This window comes from Haliotis cracherodii, unplaced genomic scaffold (assembly GCF_022045235.1).
Source record: "Haliotis cracherodii isolate W230 unplaced genomic scaffold, xgHalCrac1.p SCAF_3, whole genome shotgun sequence".
Classification (NCBI taxonomy): Eukaryota; Metazoa; Mollusca; class Gastropoda; order Lepetellida; family Haliotidae; genus Haliotis; species Haliotis cracherodii.
In genome coordinates, this window is record NW_027266286.1 from 14,351,552 (window position 1) to 14,379,140 (window position 27,589).

General features: G+C 35.2%; 1 protein-coding gene and 1 long non-coding RNA gene across 2 annotated transcripts; both read left to right on the forward strand.

Annotated features, from left to right (window-relative positions):
* The first annotated feature begins 5,836 nt into the window (after positions 1–5,836).
* On the forward strand, positions 5,837–6,984 carry LOC139473950 (uncharacterized). Its single transcript, XR_011653974.1, has 3 exons — positions 5,837–5,922; positions 6,501–6,591; positions 6,930–6,984. It is a non-coding gene; the product is annotated as an uncharacterized lncRNA (long non-coding RNA).
* A 9,817-nt stretch (positions 6,985–16,801) lies between these two features.
* LOC139475242 (uncharacterized) lies at positions 16,802–27,109 on the forward strand. Its single transcript, XM_071258481.1, is given in 6 exon segments — positions 16,802–17,107; positions 18,347–18,493; positions 18,848–18,912; positions 19,211–19,297; positions 20,251–20,290; positions 26,879–27,109. Coding segments are annotated over 6 exon segments (876 nt in total).
* The last annotated feature ends 480 nt before the right edge of the window (positions 27,110–27,589 follow it).

Sequence of the window (27,589 nt, forward strand, 5' to 3'; positions counted from 1 at the left end):
ATGATGTAATCACTGGCAGGATGCCAAGTGTTGGGTTTGCCAATGAGCTCATGAAGTGGTAAACAGGCCATACTAAGCTGCGGAAACAAATTGCAGCTACAGTTGCTAGACATTTTGAACACGCCCACATGCCCGATCACAGCGCAGAACGCATAGTTCGGACAAACTTGATTCCGTAGGTGATGCCGGCGTCAAGTCAGAAGGGGTCCTGGGGAAGTCACAAAGATTAATACATGTGGAGGCTCACACGCAATTGATGACATATTTCTTGTAAACATGTTCACATACTTGACCAGTTGCCAATGAATCTGATCCTTCACAGTATAACATATATAATTCCTGGAATGTTGAGAATGCAGAGGTAAAATGGCTTCAGTTTGAGCAACGTACGTAGCTCAATTCATGATTTTACTTTTGATAAAAAGATTGGCATAAAGTTTGCGGTAAAATCGTGTCGTTATTCGTTTTGCACAGAACAGATTGCAAACTGGCATTATGTATCAACACCATACGTTATATGTTTATTTTTGTTAAGATGCATGTGAAATTGAGCTGTGTTCAGCAGCCGCTAGTAGCTAGACTACTTTGCAAAAGACACTGCATCATCATTAAAGGTTCAACGTTTCATGGTTGCATGTGAAAACTTGCGTCGTTTGGATTCATATTGAATTAATTAATCAAACACTTTATAAAACACCATATATGTCGGAAGGTGTTGGCCCAAAAATTTCCAGACTTGGCATATGGCATAAACATAGTGAGTGAGTTGGGTTTAACGCCGCTTTTAACCGTATTCCAGTTATATCGCGGCGTGTCAGCTTAATGTGGGAGGAAAGCCCGAAGTGATGCAGGTCTCAGACGTTTACCACTTCGGTGAAACCCACGAGCACGGGTATGGTGCTGACAAACCTAGAAACATAATCGGGGCGAACCGGGATTCGAACCCACAACCATAGGTTTCTGGCGTGTCCAAGGGACGCAACTCTGCACAGCGAATCGCGGTGCCTTAGACGACTGGGCCGCCCGTGTCCCCAGCATAAACATAAGGTGCTGATCATTTTACACAGTTGTTCCAAGGTGCGAACTCCACCCGTTTGTCTACCATACCAAACGAAACTTGTGAGTTTCACACCTATGGTAACTATAGACAGACAGACAGACAGACAGACAGACAGATAGTGCTTTTCGACACAGTCGTAATATATATGTCTGGGGATACAAGTTCCTCCAAACACGGAGAATCAAAAAAAAATATTGAAAAAAAATGATGTTTCGTGTTATATTTGTTTCAAGTGAATCACTGCAGTTATTGAAAATGTGACTCGGCCAGCTGTTGGCAAGCCTTCGAAAAGGCGGCATTTTACCGATTTTAGCAGCAAAATGTATGTGAGTATATCGGCAGTGAAAGAATCAGCAATACTTACCAGCTATGACCAAACACTGTGCGTTCTTGGACCTAATGCAGTACCGCCGAGTAATCTCATGTACGGGTTTGTACAAAGAAATGTTTGGTCTTTATTGAAATAAACTTGAAAATATAGAGATAAGGACCAGTATGGTAAGCTAGACACTCTATATATCTTCCAACTAGTGCTTTAACCTTCAAAGATCTAAGTCACAAACACAAGGTTACAAAGTTAACCTGTGTTTATAGAATTATCTCCCATAGTAGTGAAAAAACTATTTGTTGTGATGAAAGCACATGGTTGAGAATTGGGGAAAACTGCGATGTTCGATGTAAATGAAGGGGAACCATGGTGTTCACGGAGTTTACGATGTGTATTTGAGTAACTTTATTTGTTGTGTGATGTGCGATGGCTCCCGTATTTGACATGCATCTGAATAAATCCTCGAACTTTGAATTTTGTGTTTACTGCGAGTTGTACGTGCGAATGCGTCCCTAGCGGGGTACCGCTCTGATGAACATCAAACCCTCTGTTTGCAACGCGTAGATAACTGGAACTTTTGATGTGTGTGAGTATTTTATCACATGATGAACGATAAACAGGAAGATGTAATGGGGAAATATTTTGTGACAAGTGGTTTGTCGAGAAGCTCTCGTGTGTCTGCAAGGTCACGTGACTCGAGAATGGAAGCCGAAGCGAGAGCCGTAGAGTATCGTGTGCAGTTAGAATATATTGGCAAGGAAGAGAGAAGACAAGGAAGAGAGAAAACGTAGTGAACTGTTGAAGCTTGAATTACGGAAGAAATATGACAAGGAACAAGCAAAGGTGCAGGTACTTGAGAAATTTGAACTGAGTGACACATTATTGTGTCGGCTAGCCGAGACTTTGGAGACCCATCAAAGACTATTCTGGGGAATAATCAAGTACTTCCCCACAAAGGCATTAACCTACAGAAGACGTTTCTAGTGCATCTCCACTAGCAGGGGATGTCTTAGGAGATCTCTTAAGATGTCTCCGATACGTCTTAGCTGCTAGCGAAGACCTTCAAAACAACTTTGCAAAGACTATTCGGAGACTTCCTCAGAAGAGCCATAAAGTAGCTGAAGGTTTACAAAGATGTATTGACTGCATCCTCGCTAGCGAAGACCCCTCAAAGACTTTGTGAGGACTATTTGGAGACTTCCTCACAAGGCGATAAAATAGCTGACTGTTTGCAAGGATGTATTGAGTGCATTCTCACTAACGAAGACCCCACAAAAACATTTGTGAGGACTTTTTGGAGACTTCTTTACAAACAAACAAAATTGAAAGATACTGTGGAGTCTTCTTTGCTAGTGGAAATCTTCGAATGAACTTTGCAAAGACTATTCGGAGACTTCCTCACAAGGCAACTTGATAACCGGTTTGCAATGATGATGTGAATGCATCCTCACTAGCCAAAACTATATGAATACTTTTGTAAGTGTATACCTTTCAAAGACTTTCTTTCAATTGATACAGATCAATACATTGAGCTTTAGTCAAGATCTCGGAAAACTAGGCCCCTTGCTTGGAAGAGATGGTATGATCTTTATTATTTATTTTGACTTTTCTTTAAGGATAATACTAAAGCTCTTTATCTTATAAATTCACATGCAATGAATTAGAAATCCTATATATGTCATCAAAGACATAAATAATTAAATACCAAACACAATTAATGCTTCGAGGTATATTTCTATTAAATACAGTTCAAACAAATGCAGGAATTATCAGTATACAATAATCAGGGAAAAAAAGAAATGTAAAATATATTCATAAATTCCAATCAGAAATAACAGTGTCCGTGTGCCATATAAAGGTCTCCTCAGAAAAAGGTATATAAGAAAAAGGCAACATAAAGTAATATTACTTGTAGACATAGTAGCTGATTAGTGGCTCAAGATATACATGACGGGGATCGAAATTAAATTTATTTCACGTTTGCCAATGGGAAACAATTATGCCAAATTAAGTGTGCCATTACATATTTAGGGGTGCCAGGAAATACGTGATTGGCCGTTTAATGGTTATAATCATAATTCAAATACAAATCAAGTGACTGTCATAGTGTTTATTCAAGTCAAATTATACTTAGAATGAATGATCAATCAGAAAATTCAAACACATCACTCAAGTTACTCATTTCTGGTTACTCATTGCCTTTGAATCTTAGTTAAGTACTGCAATACCAATTATAATAGTCTCAGGATTTATGAGCTTCTGTTCACAACTGGTATGGTTGTAGCTGTTCTGTGTCCATGGGGTGTGGTCCCTCTTCACCCCCCATGAAAGTTATGTTTATCACATTATTAAATAATGCATTTACAGCTAAATTAAGTGTGTTGTAAATAAACATAATCTAAGTGAACACATTCATAACGTCCAGATTGAGGACAAAGGAAACACAAATTTGACGATTTTCAGGACTTAGATCTACCTATTTGTTGTTGGTGGGTTTTTTTCATTTCTATTGTTTACGTAATCGGAAAATTATTTTCAAAAGATTTATTAATAATATCTGTCATCATTTTCCCGATGACAGTGGCTGTCCACTCTGTAGCATTTAGAGAATATTTCCGTTTTCGAAGCTTCGCATGAATAACACGTACCATGTGACACACCATTATATTCAACGCTTATTTTGTCATCTACACGATAGTCAACTCGCCTTGAGTATTTACATTACTTTTTACATGCTATTTTATTGGTTTCTGATGACGCTTTCTTGCCGAAATCTGCTACAATATTCGTGATTGGTCAAATTTGAGCACGTGACTTAAGGTAGCCAATTACAGCAACGGTACTCGTGTATTTCAGATTTTGACGAAAGTGTTTTGTTAAATCGTGTTATTATGAACGCTTTAAGCAGGAAATCACGATCTATATTAAAAATATGAAACTTCGCGGATGAATCGTGCCAGGTTACGAGCTGAGACAAAGATTTTTCTTGCATATATTTGGCATTCAACATTGTCCATGCGGAGAAATCGAGGCGATAAAAGCCGCGATGCCATTTGACTCACATTACACGAGATCGCAAGAAAAGATGGAAATGATAACTTAGATCTAAGTTTGACAACTTTTAGATGGATCAATAAATTTGGTTGATTTTATTTATTACTTTGTAAAATATATTTAAAGATTTGATCGACACGTTTTTATTTTGCTCTTTGACTTATTCTATGTGGACCCATTGTCAAAGTGTGTGTCGGAGAAGTCTATTTTCAATAACATTGCGGGAAATAGATCTAGTGAATAATATCTTAATCTATCGGTAAAAAATAATTATTTGAAAGAGAAGCAAAAAAAGCAAAAACTGAAAAAGAGAGTGACCAAACTTTCATCGAGGTAGGATCTACGTTCAGCAAGGATGACAACGTATATCTTCCTGATCAAACGGTACGTACATTTTAGATCTGTTTGTGTTACATAAATATATTGTTTAAATATAGCCCTCTATATTGGCATCATAACAATTATGCTAAATAAATCCACCGAAACGACCCCCGATCCAAACCAATTCTCACTTAGAAATTGAACTAAGTTTTAGCATTCGCTGAAAGAGAAAAAGGTCCATTTTTAACTCGTAAATTTATGTTCTAATTTGGAACATATTCATCTAATTTTGGACTATTTATGAAAAATAATAGGCCGGATGTAATTTTGTAATATTGCGCAGGCCTTTCAGTTCATGTTTCGATCACATCGTGGTTCTCCGTAAAATTTACGGAGAGCGCCGATGTGGGACTGAGATAAATAGTATTGTTCCAAAACAAATTATGTATCTGGTTACTGAAATGTGAAATATGATCGCAGACTGTAGCCATAAATTTATAAAATTATTGAATTAATAGATAACAAATTATATATTTGTATTATGCTAAACTCTATTGTCTTAAATTGTATTTGAAATTAAAACTTAGTTTTGTTTACACACAAATGTCCATAGTTGTATGGTAAATAGTACGGGAATCGCCGCCATTTTGTAACCTGCTCCGTTTTATAACGAGGAGGTTGGGTGATAATATCACTGATATTTTTTTAAGAACTTGCAAGTAAGGGAAACTCATGTACTGTAACGTTTGTTTGAATATATGTTCCCAGTAAATGTTGTGGTCTTATCGTTTTCCCCATGTACATCCTCCATCGCAATCGCGGTATAGATATAGAATGACGTTTTGGACTGGCACCAGGTTGTTAAAATTTTGGCAAAGTTCCCAGTGTCAACTTTGTTTTGTGACCAACAATACCCGCCCATCAGTTTCAGGTTAATGAATGCAACTTGATTTGCCCCCCTTGATTTTTCAGCCCCCTTCCTTGTGGTGATTTTTGAAGACAAAAAAGGAACGATACTTCATAGACTACGAAGAAGTCACACCTCCTGCCGATGAGCTCATTTCGTGAGAAGGGATCAAGGAAAAGAAGCCAGTTGCTGCCTGGTGGCCAGCAACTTGGTGTTTTTACGATGCTACCGACAACGGTGTGGTACTCGAAGGTCAGTATTTTTGTTAAGTGTCAGGTAAATTTCATTTTAGGTTAATGAAACTGTAACTAAATAAGTTATGAAACTAACTGGTACTTACAAAGTGCACTCATACTTGTAAGTTAAAGGTTTAATTTTTATAATTTAATATCAGAATCATAGTAAGGGGTCAATAGGTGTTACAATCTAAATATCCTTCCTGTGTTAGGTAGTCAACAACCTTTTGTATTATGGAATAATGTAACTTTAACTTTTGAGCAAATCTGAGTACTTGTATGTCAAAACCATTTTTTACATTTTTCTAGAACACAATTAGTGACAATATGACATTTGAATGTGTAATGCTTTGGTCAACTTACATGGACATTATCAATATTAACTGAATATCTAATCACAAGATGTTAACTAATTGATATCATTTAAAATCTAGTTTTGGTACGAGTGGTAGGTTTTGTAACTTTTAAATCATCATACATTTGGAATGGAACCATTTCACCTGAGTGCAGTTTTAATGCTCTTTATTTTTACTGTATCATGAATTATGAAGCATTGATTTATCATCTAGTGTAACATGTAACTTTTTTCAACAGTTCTGAAACCGGCCAAAAAAAACCAACTGGAACTTTGCAGTGAGCAAGTAAATCTGCACGCTTAGGAATGCCTTCAAGTGAATGAGCCATGGTAAGTATATCACGATTTGTTTCATTCACCATAACATCAGTAATTTTGTAGCCAAAAAAGTCATTTTTGTAATAGTTTTAAATGCGTCTTCTTGACATCCTATAATTTCAAGATAAAGTTTATGGCACTGATTGGCACAGTCAGGTAGCCTAGTGGTTAAAGTGTTCGCTCGTCACGCCGAAGACACGGGTTGGATTCCCGACAAGGGTACAATGTGTGAAGCCCATTTCTGGTGTCCCCCGCCGTGATATTGCTGGAACATGGCTAAAAGCGGTGTGAAACCACACTCACTCACTCATTATGTCACTGATTAACAATAAAATTTGATCCCATTTCAGCCCCTTGAAGGTCAGCTTCCATGACGACCCCTGCCAGGACGAGGATGACTTCCACTTTCATATGATGGCCACCACTTTCATATGATGGCTACCATATGATAATATCTTTTGTTGATGAAGACCACCTCGAATGATGATGTCCACCTCTGTAACGGCCCGTTTTGACTAGGCCCATTTTGACTAACCGATCCACAATTTTATTTCAACCCACTTTCTGCGGGCCGCTTTACCATTTGATACAAAACTGTGAGAGGTTTTTCGACGATTAAAGAAAAAAATGGAAATTACGTGTTAATATTGTAGAATAAATTTTATTTGCGATATCAGACTCTTACAAACATACAACAATGTTGGGCCAATGTTGTTCCAACATTCTAAAGTATTACCCAGCTATGAAACCATTCATGTGTCGCAAAGAGAACATTGATAGTGGGCAGCAAAACGTATTAAGAGTTGCCTCCCTTGATAATGCGAAGGAGCCGTCTGGCATAAGGTAGATCTATATTTTTTTATGCTTTTTCAATAGCGCATTGTTTGATTTTAACCTGTCCTACAAAGCCTGTGAATGTTGTAAACTTATGACCAGATAGTAAAGGTCTGTTTCTTATTTAGAACGCCAGGCGTCCTCACACACTGATTAGATCAAGGCCCTTTCAGTGTCACGATGTTTGAACTGTACGAAATCTGGCTTGCAACAAGCCTTTAAGTAACGTTACCAGTGATACAGATCGTCCAATATTTAGGATATTTGCCTACCCATTGTCACAAATGTCCCATTGATTTTGTAGAAATTATACAGCAGTCTATGGGAATGTCCTTAACATCAGAGATTTTCCAAGAAATGTCCTATTGTAATTTTCCTCAGCTACGTAGATCTAACATAGCTTGTCTGTTCAGAGTTAATAACATTGTTTTTGTGTGACATTAGACATGTGACTGTTTACAGTTCAGTAGACATATTGTGCTGTTAACTTATTTTGTGCACGTAGGAATTTATTTTACCTTTTACCCTAACTGTGTATTTGACTGAGGTAATAGTCAAGTGTACATTTTATAAAATAGATATAAACTGGTTAGAAGTGATAAATGTATATGTATCATGTATATATGTATAGTCTTTAGTAGAATTTATTATGCTTGTATTTCATACACACTAGTGTAACGGTGGATATGTAATATATTTATATGTAGTATACTTATTTGTGCAGGGCTATTCACTGTACATCAATAAAGGAGGTTCCAGTCTGCGTCCCTGAGACAAGGTATGCATGATTAACTATGTATAGAGTGTACTTTGTTTTATCTGGAAGGATTTGTTCAAATATGTATGCCAAAAGTAAGTAACTATAGATCTAAATGTATTATTATTGTTGTTATCTTGTGCCTTTATACTGTCCATTCCCATGATATTTATATCAAATTATGTATGTTTTAGGGCAGATCCGGACCATCGTGTAGTTCTCACTCTACGCCCATTGAAAATAAATCCCTTCTGACCCAACAAGTACTCCCTTATCTTTGAGACGACCAGAGTACCGCTGTTACATTTATTTTTTCAAAAAGCAGCTTTTTTTTGCAAGCCCCACTCATCATCACTGAGCGCAACCTGCTTTTTCTTGATGAAATAAATGATGTGACAATACAAAAATATACCGTCATTCAGTTTAAAAAATGTTTCTATCGTTCAATATTTAACAATATAATAGCAAGTACTTTAGAAAAACCTGTAAAATGAAGTCAAAATCTGAAATTTCATTTTAGGATGGAGCAGTTTAGCCTGAGGGTGTATTTTAAGGCAAGTAGCAAAAAGAAAAAAAATAATATCCTTTATAAATCATCTCATTATTGGACTTGAGCCAATTTGGTCCACTTTTTAAAATTCAGTCAAAATTTAAAAATTCAATCTCGGATGTTGCTGTTTTGTCTGGTGATGTGTATTTAGGCACGGATATATAAAAGAAGGAAAAATAATATCCTGTGAAATCACCAGTTAATGGGACTTTAGCCAATTTGATCCAATTTCAGAAATTTGGAAAATATTTTTAAATTCAGTCCAAATTTCATAATTCAATCTGTGATGTAGCTGTTATGTCTGTGTTTTAAGGCAACGAATGAATCGAAAAAAAGGAAAAATAATATCCCTTGAAATATTCAGTTTATGGGACTTTAGCCAATTTGGTCCAGTTTCAGTAATTTGGAAAATATCTTTAAAATTCAGTCAAAATTTAAAAATTCAATTTGAAATGTTGCAGTTCTGTCTGATGATGTGTATTTAAGCGAGGAGTATGTATGAAAAAAGACAAAATATCCATTGGACTCATCAATTTATGGGATTTTAGCTAATTTGGTCCTGCATCACATACTTTATTTTTTTCATTTCAGGTTTCTTCATGTGAATAGAACAGATTTGTCCGCATTCAGAAGTTTCCCCACAGTAATGCAGAAAATTCATTCTGGGATGTTGTCCTTTAGTCTGGTGATGTTTATTTAGGCAAGGAATAGATATAAAAGAAGAAAAAATAATATCCATTGAAATCATCAGTTTATGGGACTTTAGACAATTTGGTCCAATTTCAGTACTGTGGAAAAACTCTTCAAAATTCAGTCCAAATTTGAAATTTCATTTTATGATGGAGCAGTTTAGTCTTATGATGTATTTTAAGGCTAGGAACAAATAGAAAACAACCACAAAAAATAATATGCTTTGAAATCATCTCAATACTGAACTTAAGCCAATTTGGTCCAATTTCAGTACTGTGGAAAAATCTTCAAAATTCAGTCCAAATTTGAAATTTCACTTAATGATGGAGCAGTTTAGTCTCGTGATGCGTTTTAAGACAAGGAACAAGTAATGCAGAAGTTCTCCATGTTGTAGTGGTTGGACATGTGTTGAATTGAATCATGTTCCAATATTACAGCAGTTTAGTCTTACAATGTATTTTAAGGCAAGAAACAAATAGAAAAAAGAATAAAAATAATATCCTTCTAAATCCCCTCATTATTAGACTTTAGCCAATTTGGTCCAGTTTCAGTAATTTTGAAAAAGTCTGTAAAATTCAGTCCAAATTTAAAAATTCATTCTGGGATGTTGCTGTTTAGTCTGGTTATGTGTATTTAGGCAAGGAATAGACATAAAAGGAGAAAAATAATATCCTTTGAAATCATCTTATTACTGGACTTTAGCTAATTTGGTCCAATTTCAGTAATTTGGAAGAAATCTTTAAAATTTAGGCAAAATTTAAAAATTCAATCTGAAATGTTGCAGTTTTGTCTGATGATGTGTATTGAAGTGAGGAGTATGTATTAAAGAAGAAAAGAAAATCCTTTGGAATCATCAATTTATGGGATTTTAGCTAATTTGGTCCTGCATCACATACTTTATTTTTGTCATTTCAGGTTTTCTCATGTTGATGGAACAGATTTGTCCACATTCAGAAGTTTCCCGATAGTAATGCAGAAGTTCTCCATGTTGTAGTGGTTGGACATGTGTTGAATTGAATCATGTTCCAATATTACAGCTGGTTAAGTGCTGTATTAAACGTCATGACATCTTCAATATGTAATTCAGGAGCAACAACATCCACATCTGAGAACATCTTGTATCCTACAGTGAAGAGACAGATAAGTGATAGAAATATATTCTTTGAATATGGCTTCTTCATTTGTGAAAACATTATGCTAATACTGGCAGTACAAAGTTTAAGTATCACTTTCATTTCAGTAGAACATCGAATAAAGTATGATTTCATTGCATTTTAAACTCACCTTGACAACATTAAATTGAGCTTTTGTTATGGGGATTGGGCCATCGTCTGTTCCTATGGGTCTGGCACCAACAAAGTAAAGTTTTCATTTTGAAACTATCCTCTTTATATTTCAGCTAGACACTTATCTCGCCACACTTATCTTCTCAAAATCTACTAACTTTCAAAATTCCTGAGTTTGAAAGTACAGTTATGATATGTTTCTCCACAACAAAGATGGATTTTGATTTTGAAAAAAAATCAATATGTTGGTCATAGCAGGATGTTGATGGGTTTCACTGACATTATGCCTACTGACAAATATGTAATAAACTTAGCTTACCCATGTGAAAAAGAACTGGTCTAGAAAGTATAATAAGACCACTTACATGGAATATTGTGAAAATAAAATGTTAAACATTCACTTTACTGACACAATGACAATTTATAGAGAAATGGTCTCCTACTGATAAGATCATGAACCAAGGTCGTGTCTTCATGATTACTCTTTATGTAGTGTTGTGAACATTTTGAAGGTAACACACACATTATGAAAATGTATAAAAACAAGATATGTAGGTAAAATGCACACAACTTAGTACATTTGTAATTATGTTCTCTTAGCATAAAAAAAATACAGTAATGATAATACCATCAGTGAAATATGTTGTTGTAAAGCTGAAAACAAACCATTTATGATAATGAGCATAAAAATTATCAGAAGAAAAAGAAACTTATTTTGTTATTGTGGCACAAATAAACAAACTATACATAATGGGTTACTAAAAATACAACATCCGGTCATAGGCAAATGATTCATAAAAAACATAATGGCATCATTAAAATGGTGTATGGAAATTACATACATGTACATTCATTTGAAGCTACATAGAAATATATTGATTGTACTCCTGCATGACATGTATTCTTGCATTTCTTTATGCATGTTTATACATGTACAAGTGAGAACCTACATTTGTCAATGATTCTATTCCTAATCTGTCTACCTTTAGACAAGTTAACTAACTTAGTCAGGAGGGGTTACCGGTGGTAACTAGCATTTACTCAACTGTATGGTGTGTTTGTTTAACCAGTAGGCATAATGGGAAGGCAACACTCATGGTTGTTTGAAAAAGAATTGCATTTTGGCTAGATTCTTGATCATTAATGATGTCTACCAGTTTAAAATTTGTTAAAGGTCATGTCAAGCTCTTTTTTTTTCTGGAAATCATCTTGGTTTATCAGGCATTGTATTTATTATATCTTTTCTAAAAGGATGTGGGCTTTCCACTTTAAAAATATAGTATGCCTTAAAACAAAATTCAGTATGGCTGCTATGACACCAGCTTTTAGCTATGCTTGTAGAAGAAATAATAGTTTTTTCAAATTACTTTGTCATTAACCAGTCATTGCCTTCAGAATTGGTGTACAGCTTCTTCTTATGATTCTGACAATAATAGAGGATATTTCAATTTTCACAATGTCCTTTATATTATATGCTATTTTTATGAAAATTACACATTCAAATGTGCTGATCACAGTACAAATTTTCCCAACATCGCATCTTGTTGCGACGTCTTATCATTGTCAGTGACATCACGAAATTGTTCAAGTGATGTCATGTGATTGTTTCGGTGTCATCATGCCATTGTACTTTCTGTATAGCAGTGATATCACACAATTGAATTCAGTGCAGTGACGAGAAAAATGATATTTCACTGCAGTGAAAATATCACTTTTTGCCTGAGAAAACACAGTATTTAACTACTTTGCATATAATAAGATTAAATTTTCAAACACCCAAGTTTTGATATGCTGAAATACCCTGATTTTAATGATTATGAGTGAGAGATAATTGACATAAAGCAGCGTTAGAAATTGGCACTAGTCCAGTAGTTCTTGCCAAACTGCCCAATGGTTAAGGTATCATAAGGACTTGTAGAAATTTGACGTTTATAAGGCTTTTGCTACTTGTTATCAAGGACTAGTGGACTAAAACTGTTAGTTTCTACCCCTGTAAAGTGTTAATTGGCCTCTGACAAGGGGTGACCAGTGCATCATACACACACATTTAGAATGTATTCACCTCATGCTGTTAGTGAGATCTACCCAAAATTCTATAGTGAGTTTTTTTTCATGGGAGAATTTCTGCTGTCATTATCTGATTAATATTTTAAAAATTAAAAGTTTCTGTCGTTACTGAAAGATTTTGCTTCATGTCTTACATGTTATATGTAAGGATGCTGCACTATGGATCCTCTCTGAAATGATTTCATTACCAGAAAGTTATTTCATTTGTGCCAGTTCACAGAGATCAAGCACTGTAAATTTCTTTATAAGTATCAAATATTCAAGCTTTATCAATTAGGCATAATATTCTCAGTGAAAAGAAAAGATGTGTTTAATTAAACATTTGTTTTTTCCATCAGGACATCACATTGAAGATCATATACCTAGCTAATCTAACATTGTAACTAATGTTATATTTGGGATAAAACTTTCTTAGTAAAGTACAGATTCTAGTAAGTTGTCGGACTTTCATTTTTGTGGAAGCCTCGGTGGCTGAGTGGGTTAGATCGCTGACTTTGTGTGCTGGCGATTAGGTGCCTCACCCTGGCAGGTGTGGGTTCGAATCCTGCACGGGACTCAACCCCCCAAAAGTACTAAAAGTACTAGAATCTGTACTTTACTAAGAAAGTGTTATCCCAAATATAACACAAATTACATTTGACCACTTTCTAAATGGCATTGTGTATTCATAATCTAACATTCTTTTATTAAAACCAAAACGAGAACGTTTTAGTGTTGAAACCACGGGAAAATGACACCTATGTTTTATGTGTTTTATTTTATTTTCCCAATGAATATGCTTATGAAGTGCATCTAAATATTTTGTCTTAGGTGTCTCATAGGCCTTATGGCTGAATATTGTATATTTTTTAACAATGAATATTGTTACAGTGAACTACATTTAAGTGACATCAAAATACAATAATTTCTTATTCTTCAAAATGTCAACATGCTGGGATGAACCCCACTCCAATTACCCTTTCCTCCATCCATTCATCCACTAACACAAAACCCTTAGAACCCAAACATCCAAGTCAAACCTTGTTACCTTCCAATATACATATAGATACACATACTAATAACGAAGTTACTGGATTATGTACTCCACTGTCCCTCTGCATGGCCATGCTACCTGCTGTGTTAGGTAATAGTATGTAATGCTGGCCACCTGGTATATGTTCTCTGGCCTGGTGAGGTGGGCTCCTCCCCTTACTTGTCATCTTAGGAGTAATTAGCCAATGATTAGATGTTTTGTACCAGACCATCACTGTTGTATTGCTCTATGAACGAGACAGTTGTCTCATTATGCTTCAGTTAAACGAACAGGCGACTACTACTACACTTCATTGATTTCATTGGAATCATTAGGATTTTATTCAGAGAATCTGTGTGTACTGACTTGTACTGCTAGGTTGAGGAAACTTATCAAGGACTTTGGAAGTTAAGGAATTATTCCTTCAGTATATGATTCTCTTTGGACGGGTCTTTTGGATCTGGTATTGCTGGAACTAAGGGTGAGTTGAAAATGGAATGTTCATTACCTTGGATAAGCAGTATTATGTTTGAATGTATGGTAATTAAACACAGCATGTTTTTTAGGTTTAGTGAATGATTTGGATTGATGAAATTAGTCTAACTTATCAACAGTACTGACTTTGTGCCTGGTAGATATAATTTGGTGACAATTTCAGACAGATTATAGGTACATGATTTAATGAATTACACAGGTTTTGATTCTGTTTCTTGATATTATAATAACAAAACTATAGTTTTCTTTCACCTTGGTAAGGATATCTAGAAATGATTCAGTATTATATATTGGCATAATCATAATTAGTAATAAATCACACTGTCTCCTTGGTTTTCTGTTGAAAGTGATTGTAGACAAGGTCAGGATATTTCTCCCTCTATCTTCCTACGCTCTTGAAATTCTGGCTGGGCTTGTAAGAACAATATGTTAATGTCAAGGATATTTTAGTTAAAAGATGAAAAATATTTTACACAATATGATGATAATACAGAGTTCCTTTTGACAGGTGAGAAAAATCTGTTGAAGCTACAGTGGGTATATGATAAGTCCCAAGTAATATTGATAGGCCCAAAGAAGAATAACTCAGTTTGGTATTTGCCTAATAAAATAATTGAATGAAACCCAGAAGATTTCAGGCTGCCTAGAGTTATATTTTCAACAGACTTGAAATGAACAGAACTATAACCTCTCTTGGTTCAATTGCCATTATTGAGGCCTTACTTATTTTCAAATTGAATTTACTGGTATTGTTTATTACTGCCAAATCATTATGGGAATTTTATTAAGGAGTTAAATAAAATGTTATTTAAGTTTCTTTGGAATGGAAAGTCTGATAAGATTAAAGAGCTAATGTAAAAGGAGAAGCTTTGGTATTATTGATTTCTTTACACCAGTCAATTCTCTAAAACTATCTTGGGTGAGAAAGTTATTGGACATTACAAATGAGTCAAGATGAAAAATGCTCTTTTTTGCTTCTTTCCCTTGCTGTCAACATTTGTCTGTATTTGGTGTAGGCCAAATTCAAGATCTAAATTCCAAAACACTTTTGAACTTCTTGTTAACTTTCCTTTATATTATTGGTTTTCAAAAGTGATCAACATCTTTTGCCCAATTAGATGATAACGGAAATGTCAGTGTCAGGAAATTTCTGTCACAATATTTAGGCAGACCAGCGCTGGCTCCAAAGGTAAACCATCTCTGAACCACCTTGAGAGGTGGTAACTTATGAGACAAGCGAGACAAGCGCTAATGTGAAATGGTAACTGTCACAAAGTTACTTTAGAAACGGTCTAGAGATGGTTAAATCACCTAATGTGAAAGAAGTATAAGTCAGAGGAATGTTTGTTGGCTGAGCATGAATGGGATAAGTTATGTGGAAAGGGTCGTTGTAAGGATTGGTACCATAGGAGATTAGCCCGAGTAAGGCCCTGTATACCGGACTGTACCCCGACAATGCAGGAAGTCACCCAAGTTTACCGTACAGTACCCAAGGGTTGCATACATACAAGTATTTGGTTTCATTTCATCATAGTAAATCATAAAGACTGGGTGGGAGGAGGAGGGAGTCAACTGGGTGCATTTAAGATGAAATCAGGGGGTAATATGTGAAAACAAAAACAACAGGTTAATTTCGCACCCTGTGTCAACTAACTCTATTTTGTTTATTATATAAGATAAATATTTAAGAAATGTACCTTAATATTCCTTTTCTGTCAAGGATGAAACTGAAACATGAAGCATATACAGATTTCTGGCAGTTACTGTTGTGCTAACTCAATGAACATGTTCATATTTCCAAAATATGAGAGTTGATCTTGTTATTTATCTTATTTCTTTGGTTTGAAGAACACATGCGCTGAGATGTATTTGAGGTATTGTTGCTGCTGGTTATTTTTTTAAATAAATGTAATGTTTAAAAGAATTCTTTAGATTTTAAACAGTATCAATGTTATCTTTGAGTTTATTATTGAAAGAAATGTTGTGTACAGAAAACATGACCAAACCAAACAAGTATTACAAAAAATGGATGCTGTAGAATTAGACAGTAAATTTTGGTATTCCATGACTGGTGTCTAAATGTATTACATCTAGCAAGTTATTTTAACAATTTAAATTACATGATAAGTAGTGATAAAACTTTAAAATATTTGTTTATTAAGTTTGTAGTATGAATTTGCAATAGTTGCTTTTCACTAAATTTGAAATAAGTGCTCAATATCCCTTCTTTGTCTATTGTACTCATGTTGTTATTGTAGTTACATGGTTATATGATGTATCATTTGTAACCAAATATCTTAAAAATCCATGAATTATTTCTTCATTGTTAACAGTCAGAGATCGGATTGTGGAGGCTCCCCAAATTGGGAGCCTCCTGGTCCACTCTCCCAGTTCAAATCTTTGCCTGTAAAGCCCAATCTTTGTGATTTCTGCAGGTATTTACAGAAACATGATGGACAACCAAGCAAATGTAACCAAGTAAACATAAAATTATGCCAATTATGTGACTAGATTAGTCTTTTGAGGAGAAAATGTGGTACAAAATTAGCCTAAAAAGGCCAAAATTGGCCAGCTTCAAAGACAATTTTCAAGTAACCAAGCATTCTCTTATATCAAAGTTCAACCATTTTTCTCTCTGTTTCAATGGTTTTTATCATGGTTCCAAACTCAGTGTTGGTGTGGGAATGATTAAAAGATATTCTACTTTGGGAGCGTCCACACTCCCACTTTCACCACTGATTGTCACTTCAGTATGGATTAATCATGTTAATACTAAAATTACTTTAATTTACTATTCAGGTTCCCTTCGAGTCACAGCTGATTTCTCTGAAAACAAGGTGAGATATTACCATGATTACTACACATGTATCTGCAGAAACCATAGTTCATCTAGCTGCGGAAACCATAGTACATCTAGCTGCAAAAAACATAGTACATCTAGCTGCAAAAAACATAGTACATCTAGCTGCAGAAACCGTAGTACATCTAGCTGTGGAAACCATAGTACATCTAGCTGCAAAAAACATAGTACATCTAGCTGCGGAAACCGTAGTACATCTAGCTACGGAAACCATAGTAGATCTAGCTGTGGAAACCATAGTACAACTAGCTGCGGAAACCGTAGAACATCTAGCTGCGGAAACCATAGTACACCTAGCTGCGGAAACCATAGTACAACTAGCTGCGGAAACCATAGTACATGTAGCTGCGGAAACCATAGTATATCTAGCTGCGGAAACCGTAGAACAACTAGCTGTGGAAACCATAGTACATCTAGCTGTGGAATCCGTATACCAGCTGCACATATTGGGGTAGTAATTATAGGGTGCAACATCACAGAGTTATGGTTTCTTATGCTTAAACTTAATTATACATATCTCTGACATTAATTATGTTTGATTTGTCATAACACTATCCAGAATTCCCAACTACACTCAGCTGCCAGCTAGACTTTCTGAATGAGTTCAACTCAGATCCCCCTGTTTTCTACCCTGCAGTACCTTGTCTTTGCTATCATGGACAGACTGAGGGAATAGTTGTTGTTTTAGTTTTAGGACTTTATAAATTTTGATTTTTTTTAGTTTCCATGGTAACAAGTTGGACTTAGCATTAATATGAGGGTGGGGTTGGTTCGCGGAGTGTAACTGAAAAAACGTCCAATACTTTCTAACAAAACTTGTCTACCAGGCACATTCTGAAATGGTGCCATTTAATATTTAGAAATTTTTGAATGTTTTATTTTTTTAAGATTTTTATGGCAACAAGTTGGACTTAGGTTCTATGAGGGTAGGGTTCATTTCCAGAAAATAACTGCTAAACCATTTAGTATTTTGAATCAAACACATGCTGAACTGCTATTGGTATTCAACAATTTTAGAACGTTTTTTTTAAGGTTTTCATGGCAGCTCTTTGAACTTGGGCTTAAAGAAATGTTGGGTTAGTTTACCTGGTTTCGGACCATTACATGTTAAGGTTGGCAGGGAATATAGATGACTTTGTCGACTATATGCATGTTGAAATTGAAACTGTTAAAGCGGAAACTGTCTGATGAATTGACTGTTTGACTTTCATCACAGAAACCAGAAGTTTGCAGTTACATTAAGAGCCTTTTACAGGGTAAGTTCAGGTAATATACTCTATAAAGTATATGGCCATGGTTTGTTACCAAGTATCCCTACCATGAAGTCAAGGCTGGATTTGGGTCAGATTTTGTGTCTGCTGAAGTAAGAAAATGAATTCATATGTACAGCTAAATTTCATTAAAGTATGAGAATGATAATGGTCACAATTAAGTCCTAAGTCCACAATTTAGTAGAGAAAATTTCCAAAATTTCATTGTTGAAAAAGTTTCAATCCCATGACTGTAACAATTCTTATGTTGTGATAGTAATCATCATCTTATGCAATAAACACAATGTACATGTTCTTTTGTTTCTGACATACAATTCTCTGCATATAGGTAAAATATAAGTGTTCATGAAGATTAAAGTAAAATGTTTGGGGGAAAATATGGCAAATAGTTGATGATATCAGTTGCTCAGTGAATTGTACTTTATACATGGCAAAACAAATTTCAGCTGTATGGGCACATACTTCAGTGGCTGGGGCAATCCTTGACACGCCGTCTAGTGAGAGATAAACGGTAAGAATAATGGTGAATAGCGTAGATTCTTTTCTAAAGTTCCCAATGGCACAAATCTAAAATCAGTGTAAATTCACAGTTTTATGCATGTTGTTTTCAGCATATATTTACCAGGGTTTACCAAATTGAATGAGAACAGAGCAGTAGTTAAATGTGATTAGGAAAAGTTTACATCTAAAGCATATTCATAGAAGAAGCTTATCATTTCATTAGACTTACAGATGAAATTGATACATTGAAAATTGCTCATGGTCTAAATTTCACATTAATGTCACTGACCACCTTTGATTCCTTTCAGTCGCCCTTACACTAAGCCAGTGACTCAGATCTTTACTGTGCCGGATGTTGATGCGAATCTCAGGGAACTTCCAATGGAGTACACACAGTAAGCACAGAAAATACAATTTATTATTCTATTTCTATCGGTGAAATACTGCATTTATCGGTTAAAATAAAACCTGCATCTACACTGAGTTAGATATCAAAATCAAAAAGTAAACAATGTGATGACTTAATGTGTATCACCAGGCAACAAGACGACTGACACAGTGAATGTACTGAATTTGCGAGTCATCGGTCCGGTTTTCATAAAATTCAGCAATAAGGAAGAATAGAATAAATAGAACATTTGACTTTTCCTGTCGAACACCGTGTTTATGTCATCTCGTGAAATTAAAAAGTTTAATTTTTACACTTGCGGCTACGCCACTCATGAAAATACAAACTAGTCAACTTCACTCGACGAGATAAACACTGTATTCGACAGGAAAAGTCAAATATCCTCTATACATGTTTGTCTCCTTCAGTTAGGAAAACAAACATGTCTGTTATATTTCATTATTGACAATTTTAGGTTGTATTATCTGAGGCAGACATGTTCCAGAAATATAATAGTATGTATTATGTGTACAGGTTTGTTTGCTTGATTTCTGGTACATAGTTATAGGTACAATGTTGTTAGATACATTATTATTAAACATTCACTGGAATGAATGCTAAACAGAAAAGAACCAATTTGGTGAAAGGGAACAGAAATTCAGTCATATTTTGTTAGAATATATCCCACATTGGAAAAAACATTTAGTATTGTGAAAATGGAGACACCAAAGAATGAGATAATAGTCTTGTAAAGTAATAATCAATTACAATGTAACTAGTGAAGCTACTGAAAATAAATATATTCATTGTAATTGTAAAAAACTAATTCTTTGAATTTTTGGCAAGTAAATGATTTCCAATTATTCCAGTTACAACTTACATTTATGAAACTGGAACTGGAGATATTTATTTTATTCTTAAAATTGAGTCTGGTTATAAATATGCTCTAATTTATTACAGGGCTGCATGGCACTGCATTCTGTGTGTGGCCATTAAGGAAGTAATCATATTCCTTGCTGAGAAACTGACAGGGAGAACCTACTCTTCAATCAACCCAGAGTGTCAAAGGACAGAATTGCATTCAAAAGAGCTTTAATTGCATAATTATGATGCTCCTTTGAAAGGGTTACTGTTTTAATGAATGCAGCCAACTCATTGATGCCTTGATGAGGTTTGGTTGTTCTCTGTACCTTTCTTTCATTCACATATGGACCCGTGACGATTCCGGGGTAGAATAAGTCTTCAGCAACCCATACTTGCTGTAAAAGGCGACTATGCTTGTCGTAAAAGGCGACTAACAGGATCGGGTGGTCAGGCTCGCTGACTTGGTTGATAACTTGTCATCGATCCCCAATGCGTAGATCAATGCTCATGATGTCAATCACTGGATTGTCTGGTCCAGACTTGATTATTTTACAGACCGCCATCATATAGCTGGAATATTGCTGAGTGTGGCGTTAAATAACAAACAAACAAACAAACAAATCATTCACATATCATGCATATGTGTATAGAACATGCCTCAGTCTCCTCCCATTGATGTATATTTCAGTTGAATATAGTAAAACCCTGTTAGTGCAGATGTAGCATGTTTTGGTGAATCAATAATCGAAAAAAGAATAGGGGTATACTATAGAAACAGATCTTAACGGTTCTCCTTGTAACTAACCTGATCATAAAGAAAAGGCATGTGTATCATTAAAGCAGTAAACTAGTGCTTTTAGCTATTTCTGGATTTATTGAAAGTCTGTCTGTTGACATTGAAACAATTTGAACTTGGATTGAGATGGAGTGGGGTGTTGTTCAAGATTAAAATTTAAGAATAATGAGAGCATTTTTGCGTGAAACATGCAGAATAATTAATCAGCTAGTGGACAATTGTCTTTTGCTACTGAACAATGTTTTAAAGTTTCAAGTTGTTACTTTTTCTGGAATAAAGTTGGAGTTATATTCAGTTGAGTTGAATTTCTTTAAAAGAAGAAAGAATATTAATGATATCTTCAAAACAAATTGGAAAATGATCAGTCAGATATTGTTGATGTGACTTTGGATATGTTTGAATATAGACAATTTTTTATAACTTTTTATTTTTTATTCTTATTTATGAGATTGGTGATATATTGTGAGGCTGCAGGGGGATGTGTCATATTCTCATGACTCTTGTTATCAGTGTTTGTTTAATAACATTAGCAGTCTACATTGAATGTCAAAATAAAGTTTGCTAAAATATATTTAGATGTAAATTTCCTTAAAGGTGTGATTTGATCATCATATGATCATCAGTTTGTTCATTTGAAAAGCATAGCAGTAACCATTTTCTGGTTATTACCAATAATTTTGGCTGATGTAATCATTGATAAATACTTACAATTGAGTAAACCTGTTCTTAAAAAAGTTAGTAAATGTTAGTAAAACAAACACACTGGAAGTTCAACATCAAATCTTGCATATATAGTTCTTGCGCTCAGATTGTAACATGTTTTTGCAGGTTGGTGTCCATATCAAAGTCTATAGAACTTGAAAACATTGTATCTGGTTTTAATGAATCAATTTACCAAAACATGATTGTCACGTAGAGGTATTTTCTTGACTACAGGGGCTTCAATGTACATTGCTATTAACTGATATTGGACATCACATTGGCCTGAACATATTTATACTATATGGGTTTATTCTGTGTAAAGTTGACTTTGTTACATGTATGTCCTTTGAAGTTAGTTAATGATTAGATTGTTTGCTTGTGATCTATTTTACAGAGTTGTCATGAATTTATTCACTTGGTATCATTTTCTTCTACTGGGTCAAAACAGATAATATTTTTCTGTTATTTTAATTATATTATTCGAATAAAAATTCGAGAATTGTTTGAGAATACATTGCATACAATAGTAATACAAAATATTTAAAGATCAATGAATTTCTTTATGATGCAACAATAGTGTTCATGTGTGAGTGAATGAATGGTTGTGAATGTTTGTTCATGTATTTGTCCTCTGTATTTAACAAAAGCCAAAAACATTTCCACATTTATTTTTCTGCATGTGTCTCCAACTACCCTTTTTGTAACAGATGTTCTGCCACAATTAAATTTGAATTATAAACACAATCACGTGGAAGAATTTGTACCTCATCTACTTTTGTTTGAGCATGTATTATGTACATGGAATGTATTGATGGTTTCATTAGGCGAAATAGAACTCTTGTTCAATGTAAGTCAGATTTTTTGTTACAGAGTTAGTGTATGAATGAAAGTGAGGATTGAGTAAGGATTGTAATGAGTGCTTACTGGTATGTGAAGGACTCTTCTGTTGATATTTCTTGTGAAGTAATAAAAGTTATAATTGAAATTTGTCTTTGTTTCTTAAATGACATAGAAAGATAATCTATTGTCTCACACATCAGGTTGGATGTCCACATACATATATGCAAAGCAGTGTGGCATGAATACATGTAGGTTTATTGCCTGATGGGTTAAAGTGCACATGTGCATGAAGTTTCAGATTTTAACTCACTTTCTGTGACCTCTCAAAATTACCTGATTTGATTATTTCAAAGGATATTATTTCATAAGATTTTTCCCAATTATTGAAAATAAAGTGAGTGAGTGAGTGAGTTGGGTTTCAATGTGGCTTTCCAGAATATTTCACTGATCTCACGACATCCAGATTTAATGTAGGAGAACCAACACCACCATGGTATTTAAGTGATGTAGTAAGACCTGGAGGACAATGCCGGTATCTGGCTGACAGAGGGTGTTATGCAGCATACATTCGCAATGTAGCATTGCATCCTAATTTCACCACTGCTGCTGATTGGAATCAAACTTTGGATCTTCAGTGCGCGTCCTGATGAAACAAGTGGTTGAAGGCAGCTCACCAACCACTGAGCTAACCAACCCATTCCCCTCCACCCCCAATTGAAATATGGAACACATTGGCTTAAATACTAAAATTGATGATTTCAAAGGATTTTACTTTTTCATATGTTCTATGCTGAAATACACATAATCAACTTAAGTCAACATCACAGATAAAGTTTTCAAATTTTGACTGAGTTAAGATTATTTTTTTTCCAAATTACTGAAACTGGACCAAATTCCCTAAAGTCCAATAATGAGGTGATTTCAAAGAATATAATTTTTTCTTCTTTTACATGTATACCTTGCCTAAATACACATAACCAGGCTAAATGGCAACATCCCAGATTGCATTTTTAAATTTGGACTAAATTTTACAGATTTTTTCACAGTACTGAAATTGGACCAAATTGGCTAAAGTCCTATAAGCTGATGATTTCCAAGAATATATTTTTCTCTTCTTTTACATGTATACCTTGCCTAAATACACATAACCAGACTAATTGGCAACATCCCAGATGGAAATTTTCAAATTTTGACTGAATTTTACATGTTTTTTCACAGTACTGAAATTGGACCAAATTGGCTAAAGTCCCATAAACTGATGATTTCCAAGAATATATATTTTTCGTTTTTTATATGTATACCTTGCCTAAATACACATAACCAGACTAAATGGCAACACCCCAAAATGAATTTTTAAATTTGGACTAAATTTTACAGATTTTTTCACAGTACTGAAACTGGACCAAATTGGCTAAAGTCCAATAATGAGATGATTTCAGAGGATATTATTTTTATTCTTTTTTTTCTCTATTTGTTCCTTGTCTTCAAACATATCGTTAGACGTAAAGGCTCCTTAACAGATTGAATCTTTAAATTTTGACGGAATTTTGAAGATTTTTCCATAGTTTTGAAACTGGACCAAATTGGCTAAAGTCCCATAAACTGATATATTCCAACACTCAATTTGGACCAAATTGGCTGAATCCCCGTGTTATTGTTAGATTCCTTATATGTTGTATATATACGATGAAACTGTAATTTCTATGTGAGCCATATTATTTATGTCAAAATCTAAGACCGAAAAACAAAACTTGTGTCATTACTTCTGGCGGTAAATGGTATTCTCTTGTCTAGAACGTGATAAAATCTACTGCAAACACGATATACCGATGTTCTATGAGAAAACTGAACGCACACTCGCAGTAAATATATACTGTCCGTTTGAAGTTGCACGCATAGTTACAGGATTACCAAAACAAATGCTTGAAACTGGATGGAGCACTGTTCAGAAAGAAGAAAACATCGCTGACTTTGCATTTTACATAAAAGTTACAATGATAAGCTCACCACATATATATTTACGTGACCCTTTGTCTATTACTGTTTAGACGGGGACTCCATAAAAATTTAGCAATGAGTGTAATATTCAAAAACATATATTTTATTTCCTTCATCTTAAGAAATGTGAAGCGATGTACATATTGGAGAGGGGGACTAGTCAACCCGTACTTTCAACAACCTGTAACCCATACCTGAGATTTTGGCTTACCCATACCTACATTTGGCTGACCCGTACTCAAATTGGCCGACCCGTCCCCAAATTTGGTTAAGTCGTACCTAAAATTGGCTGATGCGTACCTATACATTTGGCTGACCCGTACCCTATAGACGTGTTTGTTATTAGAAAACAAAGTGGCGGAGAAACAGGATTGTTTTAACCAGAAGAGACAAAGGAAAACATACAAAAAAGTGTTTGATGCACATATTCATTCAATTTCATTCAATTCATACAAATTTATGCTTCAGTCTCGGTGAATGACATCGACCTGACGTAAACAACATCATATTTATACTAACTTCCGTCCAAGAGACCAGTTTGTGAAATATATCGGATGTTGTTTTCAGTAATTCCGACTGCCTTGAAGGTAGCCATTGTTAGTACAAACTACCTATCTGTAGCGATTGGCTTATTCAGTTATTAACATGCTTTCATTCAGTGAAATAAACATGGCAGTTTTCAGATTATCAAAAGTTTAGCGTTTTATAAAACAAATCTCATTATTTTGACAGTAAATGTCAAATTATGAGTGTTTTACAAACTGGCTCAATCAATTATGTGAACTTCCCGCTTTTGTTTAAGCATATTGGGTCAAGAAACTCTTGAGGGTCATGTCTATGTTAGATAAAACTACGTCTTTGTGTTGAATATTAGTATTAATGATATCAATTTCAATTGGGTACGTGTAAGCTTTTTTAAGGCAAGGGCCACTGAGTAAGGGTTATTGAAACATGGGTACGGGTAAGCCAAGAGATGCGTTCCCGCCCCCTCACTAAACTGAAGAGTAATAAACAAACAAACCACGTGAAATAAGAACATACAATATATAATAAAATCAAAACAAAAATACGACATAGAAAATTGTCTGCGAAGTCTGTCATGAGATAACTTCAAAAAGAATGCCCACTGGACGACGAGGTTAGGTCATTGTTTGCGTCAGTAACACAAATTGTACATAGACTTGAACTACTAATAAATGGCTGTGTAGGTAACACGTATACAAATATATTTTCAAAAGAGATTGAATTTTCCAAAAATATCTGTCAATAATCTCCATTTGTACTTCCCCGTTCTCGTGTTTACACTCCTTTTCTGAACATTTCCAAACAGTGTATTTATGTTTCGTGTAAATATTGTTAATGAAAGTTATATACCCAAGTTGAAATAAGTTGTGCCCAATTTAAATATAAATATGTTGAAACAACACAGAAGATATAAAATCCACTGCACTCCACTGGACAGACTTGCGGTTTTTTTCTTATGATTTTTTCAAATATATTTTCATCCTTTAACTGGATTTAGGCGACAGTATAAAAAGACAATTAAGTTATTTTGTTTAAGACGTCGATAAGAATTAAGGACTGACGCGTTTTAGATTTACGGCAGAAGTTACACATATAACAACTCTTTCACCTACATGGATTTTCGAAAATCGCGAAAATATAATGATGTTACAATACAAATAGTGTTAACTCATATAGGAATAATTCGCTTTCGCTGCAGTACAGTCCCATTCCCACTTTATACATGTGCTCATGACATTTTTATAATTTTTTTTACAAAATATATGTTTAAAAAATGGCAATAAATATCATATTAGAAGCAACAAATAGCATAAGAGAAAAAGAAGAAAAGTTTGACATATCTTCATTTAATACAATCTACTTTGTTTGGAAACAAATTTTATAAAAAGACACACAAACTTTACATGAATGTTCCTGGAAGAATGGCCTCATATGTTTACTTTCAAACTTCGAATCTGAAAGCAAACACAAGATTTGTAACTGCCTGTACAGAAAAGGCACTTGCATGATTTATTCAATGTCAATTTCGTTTCCGTTTACCAATGCAACATTTTAATGATCGGGCTACGATATCCGCCATAAAGGATTGGTCACTTCGCTTTCGGCATGCTGTCGGCTTGTTTAAATCAGAGACTTGCAGATAGCGTATTTTAGTCGCTGTTTATCATTATATATAATAAAATAATATTTATGAAAACGTTGCGAGATTTTTTAATATTGATTAGAAATATTGGTAGTATTGCTAGTCAAATTGGTCCTCTACACACCTCTGGCTACTTGTTATTTTTGTTATTACTCCAAATATAGAGAATACTATTGACCTTTTTCACAATTCGCTACTTCTGGTTTGAATATGTTCTGAAGGAACAACAGGCCGCCTGGATCTTGTGGGCTCACACACTGGATCTTGTGGGGTCCTTGCATAGGCGCCTGTGTGCCGCTCCGAAGCGGAGCGCGTCCCAGGATGCTGCGTCCGGCAGGCCTAAGGGGTCGGGTTCTTCTTCCTCCGAGAAGAAGCCCCGCTCTGAGGGCTCCGGTAAGGGTTCTCAGCAGCCCTTTCGCGGGAAGAAGGGGAACTGGGGGAAGCCTAAGTAGTCTAAGGACGGCAATGGCCCCTCCAGGTGACTCTCATTGGAGGGGTTCGTATGCCGACAACGACAACTTCGGTTGGCCCGTAGGCGAACCCGAGTCACTTGGCCCTGGACAGTTGCGCCTGCCGCAGTCTGTCAGTCCCCCCTCTCCTTCCCCAGTGGGAAGACTCCAGACTTACTGGGAGAATTGGGAACAAGTGTTCGACGACCCGTGGGTGGTCAACAGGATTTGGTACGGCTATCGGCTCGATCTCAAAGCGAATCCGCCGCTCACCGTTGCCCCGTCGGCAGGTTTCTATTCGGAAACCGATCTTCCCTTCCTCAGGTTGGTGGAGAAGAGGGCAGTTCCGGAGTTAGCTCTACCAGAAATAACACCGGGGTTTTACTCTAGGATATTTCTCGTTCCCAAGAAGGACAGTGCCATACTCAGAATGATTCACAACTTGAAATCGTTCAGAATGTTGAGCTTGGCGGACCTGAAAGC